The following is a 12,899-nucleotide window of genomic DNA, read 5'->3' as shown; positions in this document are numbered from 1 at the left end:
GTAGGACAGAATAAACTAGATCAGAGAAGTCTCTGTGGGGTGAGACCGTAAAACCCGTGAACTCATGCACACGCCTGCGTATCTCCAGGGGAGTCAGCTGGGCTGATTTAAAGCGAAGACCACGACTTTGACCGTCAGCTAACGTCTCATCTCTTCAATAGAAATTCAGTTTATTCTATCGAGTGCCATATGGAGCTCAGCCTCTATTGGTCTGACCCGGTGAAGGATGGATAGATATGGATTTGCACAGATTGATTTGTACAGTTGTGGTGTCTGCCCATTGGCACGAAACGTTTTCATTCGTCAGATTTAAGCACATATGTTACATAAAGTGACTAGAACTTGTGAGATCATTAGAGCCTGTGGTCTCAGACATGATCTGTTAGCACTTTGAACATTTATTTATATAATATATATATTGTAGCTTAATGTCTGGATCCTTTGTTGGCAAAAAATAAGTAAAAACTGTATTGTAACTGGAAGACTGTAAAAATGGAACTACTTCTTAACTAATTAATAAATGTTTCTGCAATTGATTTTTTATTTATTGAAGTCCCAATTTTTGTACATTGCTGTGTAATAAAAAAAATTCAAATTTATCAGGTTAACAAATTCAGCAGCATGGACTTTATTACAGGGGGAAATGCTTTTCAAACTACCATGGACCACACAAAACGACTTGGCGGGCCACATCCGGTCCACGGGCCTTGAGTTTGACTCTGTGTCTAGACAATGAGTGAGAAATGAATTAAAAATGAGTGTTCAGCCAGAACTCCTCGGAGAAGACTCAGAGGAGGACATAAAGTCCCATCTCTTCCTGTTTCATCAGCACATCTATCCCCTGTTCTGTTTCTGTTTAATCCTCTGTTGATGAAACACTGTCCTGGTGATGACCTCTTTATCAGGCCCTGCCCTCTACCTTCTTAAAAAATGTAGGATGAGGCCCCTGGGGTTTCTGGTTATGCAGTCATCCCCGAAAACTTAAAACTTCAAATGAAAAATGATCTGTCTTAGTGCGAGTGTGCAGTGACAACACCTGAACTGGTTTAACAAGGTGTGTGTTTAGTCTCGGTGTAGTTATGGGTCTTGTTGACAAAAGCTGTAATACATACAGTATTGTGTAATGAGTCAGAATAACGCTGGAAGATATTGACAGTATCGGATGATTCAATATTCTAAAAAAATGTTGGCCTAACCTGCGTCAGAAGGTAACTTAGCATAGCGTAGCTTGAGGCTAAATGTCCTTAGAAATCTACACAGTGGGTTTGCTCTGGTAAACTCTTACAAAGTAGAAGGTGGACATGGAAAGCTAGCCTTTTGTGGCACACACTGCTAGCATGTTTTAATAGTGCAGGTTATTTAAGTTTTGTTTTTTTTAAAGAGAAAAACAAATAAAGATAAGTAAAGAAAGAATGTCTGGTGTGGCTAATGGCTAATGTAAAGCAAACGTAACTACAGTTACCAGCAAAAGTCAAGTGAAAAATAAGCTAGCCAACAATAATGCAAAGAATGTATCTCATCTCTAAATTTCGTATTAGCTTATTCCAAAGATAAATATGATAATTAGAAACCTCAAAATTAAAAAAAAGAAATGCTGATTAATCAAAGTATTAGGAATCATAAATATGACTATGATTCTTACATTGCTGCAACATAAACTAACTGTAGGTAGATGTATGCGTTTCACATCTTGTTTTATTTATGACAAATCCAAATGATGAAATTATTAATTAGGAAAAATGTAAAAAAAAGAAGAAAATAGAACCCTGAATTGTCTGTTATTTTTTTAAGAAATAAATTCAAACTATTATATTAAAGTTAGACCAGAAATCCACTATGACCAGCCCTCTTTTTTAAAAAGTGAATCTGCCCTGAACTTCAGACTATCGTAGTGAGCTCTGTCTCACTAAATCAACAGACGACTGGAGTGAGCATGTGCAGGGTCCAATGACCCCAGATTAGAAACCGTGACCTTTAACCAACAATCAACTGTCACGACTCTAATATGTAATGACTGACAGGAAGCCACCTGCCAGGCCAGGGCACACACTGTAGTGAGGCTAGGACAGAGGAGACATCAGTCAAGGTCCCCCGCAGAGAAGAAGGCGTGGGTTTACAGTCTGCTAACACCCATTGTATTCTGGTTCTTTACGGCCCTAAATGAAGCAGTGTCACACTGGTGGCTGACATGGAGATGTCTGCAGGCAGATACAAACACGCCACTGAGTAGCCACTGGCACCAGTTTAAAAAAGAATGTTTGTTCCCATGGGAGATAAATGTCAAAAATGGTTCCAGCTGATGGTAACTGTACAGGTTTAAGCTGTGGTGTTGAATCTAAAAGCAAAAAACTAACTTACTAACTTTAAGCTACCTTATGTTTTATAAAACATATTCTATATTTTGGCTTGTTCTGATTTTTTCTCTCCAATGTTTTTTTTTTTTTTTTTTGCTCCTCCTGCCTAAGCAACATTTGTTTTAATATTGTTCTGCTACGTACGGTTTAAAAAAAGCATGTTGCTGACTAATGTAAAATGCTTATTAAATTAAATAATTACATTTCTAATGGTAATGTGTTCTAATGGTAACCATATGTCTTTTATGTAATCAAATCACTTTACATTATTATTATTATTATTATCAAATATGATGCAGTGAAAAAAAAAAACGATTGGGCAAAGCTGGATTTATTCCATGCTGTCCTTCCTACAAACACACTGCCGACGACCTCCTCTGCCCTTGTAAAGCTCATTAAGTTGCGGGCAAATCAAAACGAAGTGAAAGTCTCATCTGCTGTGACAGATTACAACAGGCGCAGAGGCAGAAACGTGATGCCACGTCTCTTCTTTGTTGATTAAACAGGCCTGGTGACCAATCCTCTTTGTTTTGAGTCATGCCTCACTGCTACTTTTATTCCGTTTGAATCAATATGACCACCATGGAGCTCTGAAACTGGAACAAGGGACTCCAGCTCCTGACCCTGACTGTGGATGTGGTGTCATGATAGAGGAGGGGGGGAGGGGGGGGAGCAGGAGGAGGAGGGCAGCTTAGCGTCCAGTGACATCAGAAAAATCAGCCTCAGATTGTGTCCGGCTCTCAGCTCCCTCACCCACCGCTGCTAATCCTCTCCCCTCATCACAGATATGGCTCCTGCTGCTGTCGCCGCTGTGACCGGGGTTAAGATTGGTGACAGTTTCAGTGGGAAAAAATGTTCATAAGGAGAAGAATAAAGGGACAAAGGAGTGGGTGCACTGAACGCAGCTGACCTTACATCACTCTACCAGCCTGGAAAACTTCAATTGTTAAAACGAAACATCTGTAATGGAACATATGGAACAAACTGAAAACTAAACTATCATGCTGTTTGAGTGCTTTTTAAGTTTATCACAACTTTCAGTAATTTATAAACAACTCTCTTGAGATCATGGCTCATCTCGACTTTTTAAAAAATATACATTTAAAAATATTATGCTGAGAAGTGAAATGTTTGTGAATTTTTTTTGCAATATCCACAAAATATTCAAGAATATTTGGGAGCAGAATGCAATTCAATAAATGGCAAGAAAATTATACTACAACAAAAGAACATTATACACACATTTATCTCTTACATAGTCTGCGTAGTGGCCAACCGGGTATTACACTGTAGATGACAAGAAGAATTTGTGATGGAATGTTAATGGCTGTATTGCCATCAGGTCGCATAGCCCGCTTGGGGTATTCCCGAGGTGCAGAAAGGGCATTTCAGTGCATTATCAGCTCACTGTGTACACTGTCATCCGGCCACAAATTACCCCACCCAGCCTCAATATTTATATATCTCTTCCAACTGTTGATACATGAAACATGTCCTCAAACAAATGTGCCAACTTATTTTGCTTTCAGCTGAACAAAAAAAAGGTCAAAACAAGTGTAAATACATATAAAAGACATTTATTTAAACTAGCCTTAGAGACAACAGGAAACCTTTTGTTGTTAATAGTAAAATAAAAAAAATAAAAAACGTTTTATGTCGCTAAAGGTTAGCCAAACTTAAACAGACACAATAGTCAATAGTTAGTCAAATGTAGCTCCAAAGCTCTAAATGTTCCAAAGTTCCCATTAAGAAACTAAGAAAGAGCATAGCTAGCCAAACGATAGCTAAGATGGAACATCAGGATTGGCCTAATCCAAAATGTAAATAAAATTCAAGATGTTTGCTAAGGATGATGCTGCCGGCCACGTAAAGACTGTACATGTACTGTCACCTGAGCCACACTTTGAGTATCCACATGCAAACTCCAAGAGACAAAGACTACTTGGTTCCTCTGTGGTTTTCATCATTTTAAGACCATTAGTTTTGGCCACTACAAACATAAACAAGGTGAGGCAGGCAGACAGGTAAAAAAAAACACATTTTCATGGACCTGACGGATGGCGTCACTGGGCAGAGTGAGTCAGACTGCTGACGGTGTCCACACACAGTGAAAATATCACTGGACCCTCTTCGCCCAGGCCCTGTGTGCTCGGTAGCAGCCGACATGATGTTCTTTTTGGGAGTGCATGTTGACATCCCCCAGCCTGCTAATGTTTACCCACTAACACACACACACTCTGCATCAAAGGTCGCTGTTTGAGGTCTAACACAGACCCGGACTGGACAGGGCGGGGACAGTTGGTAGGGCAGGGATTAATCGTGCACTCTATAACCCTGACGGAGATTAACGTATACTTTATCAACCATTGGTACGCGTCCGACTGCAATCCTTTCACAACGATTTGATATTCTCATGGACGTCCCCGTTCCAGTGGATATTCATGGTCCACGTACACGCGATCTCAGGTATTTATTTTAGGATCAACAACTACTCACAATCATCAACATATCACATGCCAGCTCAGCAATTTTGTAGCCACTGCAAAGCAATCACGATATAAAGCTTTCTGCTGTTACATCACAGTGACCTCCAGAGGTCACACCACAGATTCTGATTAGAACTAAGCTCCGAGCGCTGACTAGAACACTGGAAAACTTTACTTTCTGTCCAGAATTGTTTTTTTTTTTTGCTAATGCCTGAGCAGGTAGTTGCTATTTAGAGCAAGTTATAATTAAAACTCCGACTTCTACGTAACTCAAAACACAGCCCGAACAGGGGTCCTGAAACTTGGACTTTTCAATTCAAAACAATCTTCACGGCCAAAACATTTCCTCCGTCCGTCCAAAGTGTGGAGAGAAACCATCTGAACCTGTGAGGGATACATCAGTATTCGCTGTGTTCTCTGACAGTATGTAATGCTTCAGTGAGTGGGCGGCGACGTTATAAAGTGTCTCTCACATTGACAACAGCAGCACATTTACATATACGTATCTGCAAACCTGCAACAAGCACCACTGTAGACAAGGGAAGCGAGCGGACAGAGCCGTCTATTAAAGATGACCTTTTGGAAGCCCACCGTGGGTGGGCTTTGGGCAACATAGCTGTACAACTCGTCTCCATAGCAACAGCCCTCGGCAGTAGGGTCGATAGCAATTTTTGGGGTTTAAATGCCACCGGATGACCCGGCGCAGGAGTGCTGCTTGTGGAACAAGTGGTACAGAAAAGCAAATCATTTTAAAGCTCTCACTAGTTGGGAAGAACAATTCCAAATGGGGGGGGGATATGGTTTGTTAGCCTGTGAGCCCACCCACCCATCCCTGGAGACTCCCACCAGGCCTTAATAGATGTAATCATCCTCTAAACACAAGCTCAGTTGTTGTTTTGTTGTGACAAACACTACTAATGTGTTTACACCAGACAAGCGGCCTACGTCATTGTTTCCCAAAGACTGGGTCGCGACCCTCAGGTGGGTTGCACCTGTGTGGCCGCCTCGCATCATTTGGGGCCGCCTCGCATCATGTTTCCCAAGAGTTTACGGTTGTCGCAACAATTGATTGTTTATTAATTAATTGTTCAACAATAAAATCTCCTCATTAATGTTCAGTGATGGTCAAGTACACCTTTATTTTGTGATTTAGGAATAATGTCTATTGACTTGGGCCTAAGTGACTTTAAAATAATAGTTTTATGGCCTGCTATTTTAAATGTCTGTAGCTATCTATCTATTTTTTTTTTTTTTTTGTTATATATTTGGTAAAAAAAGTCCATGCCCGTTTACATAATGCTCATTATTTGCACTTCAACAGCCATAGAAAAGTAATGGACTGGTGGAATGCAAAATTGCATCAAAGCTGACGAAGCGCACTCACTATCTCTAAGGTGAAGGCCACGGGTGCATTGCTGACAGGCAGCCAATCCAGCGACCTAAAAATAGCAGATCGCTGTTTTGACATGGGACGATTGGGTAATAAGGCTGTCCCTTAAAAAAACAGAAGGAAGTCAGATTTATTTGAAGATGGTCGCTCACACATGGAAGAGTCATTTCCTGTGGTTTCTTAGAACTACCAGGGCACTGGAGAAAGGATGTGGGAGACAAAGAACAGGAGGGGAGGGAGGCAGGTGAGACCGTGAGAGTGGAAATCTACAGCTGTGTTTATAGTTTAGTAGAGGTGTTCCACATGATTGTAAACACCAGACAAATCAACAGGTTCAGCTGCTTTTCTTTTTATACTTCAGGTAAACATTTCCCCGGTGCTGGCCGTACATGCTAGCGTCGCTCCATCTTCGTTACGGCACGTGGTTAATTATGTAAATATTGATCCCTTTTGACAGAAATAAAAGACTGCTGTGCTGTCAAACAGGAAGTTGGTCCATGTCGTTGGACAGGACGCCGTGTATCACTGAAAACCACAATAATTAAATAACTCAGTTGTAGCCATGTTTAGCTAATTGCTAGTCACGCTAATTGCTACAAAAAGTGGAACATTGATGAATATAACTGGCTTTTTTTCAAATAACATATAATATTGTTCATAAATGTACATAAATACTATACTATCATTTTGTGCATGTTTATTTAATGTAATAAAATGACAGCAGAATCTTTCATTCTAAGAAGGTAAAAACAAAATCATATACTTAAAGGAGGAATATTACTCAGCAGGATCACTTTCACAAAAAGAAAGTTTGGAGTACTAAACTTTTACATTCAAACCTGTACTGTTTGGGACACAATAAAATATAATCACAGGCTATTTTGAATTCTAAAACATTTAAAAAAAAATCCAAATAGAGAATTCCAGGACAAATATCAGGAGAGATGACCTTGGAACGATCGGCCCAGGGGTCAGGGTGAGAGCAACTTTCTCAATTTAGTTTTGCTTCATATAGCTCATCTTTTTTGCCTGCTCACTTCATTTCTCCTCATACTCTCTGGGGAAATAAGCCAATGGCCTCAATCCACCTCACAACCAAACTGTTCCCACTTTGGCCCACTTTAAGAGGCTCCAAAATAACATGAAAGACGCCAGCATCGCCCAGATGTTTTAGCGACAAACTAAAACGTGAAACTCTGTTATATCATAGTCGACCTCGGAGACCAGGCAGATTTCAATGGGAGCCGGCCGGTACACGGGCCAAGATATCAACAGGCTGTGGTTCCAGCTGCAGCTGCAGGAGATCAGTCTGCTTTACAGACAAGGATACGGTGAGACTGAAACGCAAAGAGGGCACTAATCTCATGAGACAACAGAGTCAGAGAAGAGGTTGATATTCTTCTCAGCTCAGACACAGGCAGAACCTGTATTTCCATAAGTGCTCTCTATCAAAACAGAGAAAAGAAATGGATGATCTCAGTTAAGAGACTAACGTCACAATATTAAAGGTGAAACTTTAAGTTATATTACTGATATATATGTGTAAATTCTGGGAAATAGAGTCATATGAAAGTCATATTTTCAAGGGACATAAAACAAATACAAACAAGGGTTCTCAGTTACAAAAAAGTATCTGGTATGAGTTTAAATTAAGAAGGTGAAAATTCTGAATATAGGCATCACTCTGATCATTCTAAAAACCAAAAAACCTCAGACTAGGAAACGTTTCTCTTAATCCTCCATTGAAGAAAAGTGATAAAATGTTATTATTATCAATATTTAACCTAGGTGCTTCTACAAAGCTCCTCACCATCTCCACCTGCCGAGGGTCCAGGTTGGGGGGTGCAGAAGACGGCACAGCGAAGTGAATCTTCTTCCTCTCCTTGGGCTCCCCCTCCACCTCCGATGACATAAATGGCTCCATGACTGTAGATCCTGGGGGGGGTCTGACTCCCCAAAGGTCACTCTGTGGTCGACCTCTCTGCTGGAACTACTGCTGGGTAGTTCCCCACTCCTGGAAACCTGCTGGTGCTTTAGGTCTCACTTCTTCTCAGCCTGATTCCTTCTGTTCCTTCTTCTTATTCCCAGGTGAAAAATAAAAATCATGGAACAGAACAGTGTTTGTTGTCCTGAGAGTTAGAGCGCACGTCCTTCCTCTGCCTCGCTGGCTGCCACTGTTTCCTCCCTCACAACCTGGGCAGAAGGAGTTGAATGAGGCACATGCTGGTGTTGGAGTTGGTTGTGAGGCAGAGAAGTGGGAGGGGAAGGCAGAAGAGGGCGGGGTTACAGGAGAGGGGGAGGAGCTAGAGAAATATAAATCTGAAAAAAAAGAAAGAAAAAGCAGGGAATGTTGTCGTGAGGACTGAGGCGTTTGTTTTCTACTGAAGCTGAGCTACGTTTATAATTAGAAAAAAACAAAACAATAATCTCGTCACATCAGCTGTGCCATTTTTGGCCTAGATTTGTGAATGAGAGATTTAGGGTGGGGGGGGCAGGAGGGGAAAAACAACAGAAATTTATCCACTGACATCAGCAGCAAAACATGTTCAATACTTTTGTTTTTTTGTTTTTTTCTTCCAGTGGAATTTCCTGGTTTTATAATAAACATTTTAATGAAAGCCTTAATGTCAAGATAAAAACTTAGCACTTCATTTAGGGAGCCACATTAGTCCATTTTCATACACAAACTAATCTCAAGTATCAAATGAGCGGCCCATTTTAGTTCAGGGGTGTCAAACATACGGCCTGCGGGCCATAACATGCTCACCAAAGTGTTCAATCCGGCCCGCTTGATGAATTATGAAATTGAAAAATACACAAACACTTTATGTTCAGGATAGTTTTTGTAAACTTATATTTCAATAAATAATAATACATATCTAGACTTTGAAAAAAGAATTATAAACTACAATAACATAAAGTTCAAAAAGTGCATTTGTGTCATCATCACCTTGAAAGTGTCCTCCCGTTTGTCGCACCGCAACTGTCATTTCTCCATTTTCCACCGGTGGTACACGCCCCACACTTTGAGAACCACTGCTGTCAAATGTGCCCTCAGATGATGACTGCCAGGATTGGCTGACCCTGAAAAGGATTAAGCGGACGGAGATTAATAAATAAATGAATGTTCACCAGGGTTGGACTAAGATTCCTTGCCTCTCAGGGTCGGGATGAATTAAAAGAAATGTTAGATGTTGAGATAAAAATGTTGTTTATTTAATAATTGTCGAGTGTTAAAGTGAGGTGACAAAAAGGTTAGTAATAAAACACTGGGCAGAGAAAGACAAGGACCGTTCCAGTGCTATTTTCAGAGCCTTGCTGTTTATTTCACTCACACAGCAGCAGGATTTGGACAGTGAGAGGTTTAGCCTCGGGGCTATAATGAGCTCTGGCATCAGCTGAAATGAAAGAATGGATGATATATGCTGAGCCTCGAGCAGGAGGAGGAGGAGGAGGAGGAGGAGAGTTGACTGGAGGGTCTCGGTATGGAGGAAAGAGAAGGAGGTCAAGGATTGTGGTTAGGGGCCGTGGAATCATGATTACTGTCCATACAATCCTGAAACACATGAAACACTTTACAGTGCATTTATCCAACAGTCCATGTGGGGGAGTTTGACTCTGCTACAAAGCCACTTCTGTCACACAGTGTCAGCATGCCTGCAGGTGGCCACTCATTATTGCACTATAAACTTAGACTTTTGGTTTGAAAGAAAACCAAACACAGGCTTCTTAGTCCCACATTGCACTGGCTGTTTGGGATATCATATAAGTCGTCATTCACTCGATGAAATTTGATTTAATTGACAATTAAACCGAGCTCATGGAGAATTTAACAGAGTAAAATCTGTTGTAAATAGACCAAGTTACCCTGCAATGTTTTCACATCTTGTCATGCTCAAAACACTAATACAGGTGCAATGCAACATGATGCAGTTTCAGACAGAGGTCAGAAAAAACCCATCTATGTTATACATTAATATATAAAATATAACTATCTGAAATAAATTCACCGGTCTACCATAAAAGACTTGGGAAAAACTAGCCGTTATTGCTAGCATCGCAAGCAGAATGTGAAGATACTGTACATAGTCGATGGCTATATTGGCCAGAACTGTATGGTTATTAAGTAAACAGAGTTTGATTGGTTGATTTGCTGAGTCAAGTACAACTTCGTACATGATTTGACTACATCACCAGATGGTTGTCATGGAGGTCTACTGAAATAAGAACAGCAATAACGGCAACCAGGCCCAGCTGTGCAGCATCACGATAATGGCTCAAAGGAAATGAATCCTCAGGTGCGAAATACAACGAGCCGAGCTAATGACATTTCATCGTTGTTGTGTCTGTGTTGTTTCCAACGTCTTGAAGCTGAGCCAAAGTGTTTCACAGTCTGATTTCTTTGTTGTGTGAATACAGAATGTTTACGGACACACCAAACACATGCGTCTGCCTCTATTTCAGTTGCTCTCTACTGATATATATAAAATAATTTCTCTAATGCTAATAATACTTGACTCAATATAACTTGACTAGAGACAAAATATAGATTATGAATGACTTTTTAGTAGGGATGTCCGATATTTACTTTTATGCCGATATCTGAGATGCCGATATTGTCCAAACACTTAATTTCCGATATCAACCGATACAGATATAGGCCTGGTAATATTTATTATTATTTATTTACCTGTAGTAGTGAGTATGAGATTCATTAAACAAGCTACAATGCTGCCATCTAGTGACTCTAATACACTTTAATATACAGCGCTCGTACAATGTCCTTTAAATCTACACACTGGGGGAAGTTTGTCAAAAGCCAAAAAATGTGGACATAAAGACTGGGAAAAGATGAAGAAATGATTGTCGTTGCACTTGGAAAACTGAAGGATGTAAATGCTCCATCTGCTGCCCTGGTGATGCAATTACAGGTTAATACTGAGCAGCCATATCAATTTAAAGATGGAATAATCCAATTGAACCGAATTCTCGTTAACGCTATAAAGTTCTATACGGTTTCTAAATGTACATGATCAGGAGCATCGTAACTGTGACGTAAATAAAGTTAAAAAAAATGATAATTCCGGTTGTTATAGTTGATGGTCCATATATTTAACTTTTCATACCTTTCTAATGTAACACTCTCCATGTATCGAGGATTGGACTGGCATAAAGTGAGTTCATTGTCAGAAGGAATTGAACCCCCACCCTATACCGCTAACCAACATACATACTGGACCGCATCAAGTAAAACGAATCGCCTTCAAGTCTCAAGGCTTCAACTTAAACTTCAATTAGTTTAATTCAAATTGTGCTGAAGGATTTCATAAAAGACACTTTCGCCTGATGTCCAGTAGATGGCAGCCTTGTAACACGTTCAGTGACTGGTTAGCGCTCTCAAAGTGATGGCGTTGATTTAGGATGAAAGTAGATTTAGGACCCGTTATCAGAGCAGAAGGACGTTGACTATTTATCTTCGCGCCATACAAATTGAGATACTACGACAGAAACGACTTTATGACTGTGACCCGTGAAGGTGAATTAAACCCTGAACAGAAGTTAGACTCCTGATAAGTTGGAGGATGCACTGCTGCTGCTGGTGTTTTTAAAGTGGTCGCAGTAAGAGTGAAGATAATGGGAGTAAAATGAGTGTAACCCCCCTCTCCTCCCCCCCCCCCCCGCCGTTCGTATTTGTGTTTTAATGTATATATATATGAATAGGTGGGTGCTGGGGATAAAGTAGGGTGGGGCGTAGCAGGTGGGAGACATGGTGGTGGAAGGCAGAGACAGAGGAAGACATGGCAGTAGGGCAGTGATTTAATTAGCACCCTCTACCCCCTCCAGCCTTTCACTCATAGCATCAATAATGCATGGCCCCTTGTTTCCACTGCCATAATTAATCCTCTCTTACTATAATTAAAAGGCAAAAATCCCACAAGATGGTTCAGCTTGGCCGGGCGCGGGTTAGGTTGGCACAGGAACTGATGAAAAACTCCAGAGCCCCATTCACCCACCCACGCACACGCACACCCACAGACCCGGAGGAGCGACAGATCGACAAACAGACGTGTTGACAGGCTGATCAATAGGCAGCGCGGCGCCAACACGGACAGAATGAATGGAGCAAGAAGACACGGAGACTGCAGGGACACACGGGCAGACCAAATCAATGGCTTTGACTGAGCAGTGACAGGAAGCACTCCTTGACGACGAGCTCTGGTGTTTGTCAATGAGAGCCAGGCCTACGATCCTCGTCCCAGACCAGTTTTGTCTCCACAGCCAAGCCAGACGAGAGGACGAGGTGGAGCTTACTGATGCTGCAATTAGGACCACACTGTCTGGGCAAGCAAACAAGAATGAATATTTTAATCTGGAGAACTCCGTGGATACCTATGGTGGGGGCCTGGCACACCTACAGAAGCACACACAGACAGATAGACAGACAGACAGTTACATGTGCCTACAGTGGCTGCCAGATTTATTCACCTCACAAATCACAGATGTCACGATTATTACATCAGCATCGCTGCATACATGATGCCAACTGTTATATTTCCATTGAACACAAGTATTGATCACAGTAATAGCAGCAGTCAGTGACTGAAGCTGATGTTAGTGGAACTGTGGTCTCGTGCCAGGAAGTCCATGTTTTCCCACCTTTCCTCCAAA

General features: G+C 41.1%; 1 protein-coding gene and 1 long non-coding RNA gene across 3 annotated transcripts in view; one reads left to right on the top strand and one right to left on the bottom strand.

Moving 5' to 3' along the window:
- ppp1r1b (protein phosphatase 1, regulatory (inhibitor) subunit 1B) overlaps nucleotides 1–8,457 on the bottom strand; it is an 18,132-nt gene extending 9,675 nt beyond the window's left edge. For both annotated transcript variants that reach the window (XM_025064567.1, XM_017040191.2), the window contains exon 1: nucleotides 8,041–8,457. In XM_025064567.1, the coding sequence (XP_024920335.1) occupies nucleotides 8,041–8,154 (114 nt within the window). In that variant the 5' untranslated portion in view covers nucleotides 8,155–8,457. The remainder of the gene's footprint in view (nucleotides 1–8,040) is intronic.
- Nucleotides 7–8,155, top strand: LOC112488415 (uncharacterized). Its single transcript, XR_003052429.1, has 3 exons — nucleotides 7–4,820; nucleotides 7,441–7,561; nucleotides 8,019–8,155. It is a non-coding gene; the product is annotated as an uncharacterized LOC112488415 (long non-coding RNA).
- Nucleotides 8,458–12,899: the final 4,442 nt, after the last annotated feature.

The sequence above is a fragment of the Cynoglossus semilaevis genome, chromosome 17, assembly GCF_000523025.1.
Source record: "Cynoglossus semilaevis isolate Cse_v1.0 chromosome 17, Cse_v1.0, whole genome shotgun sequence".
In the NCBI taxonomy this organism is placed as follows: domain Eukaryota; kingdom Metazoa; phylum Chordata; class Actinopteri; order Pleuronectiformes; family Cynoglossidae; genus Cynoglossus; species Cynoglossus semilaevis.
This window is presented reverse-complemented; position numbering and strand designations above follow the sequence as displayed.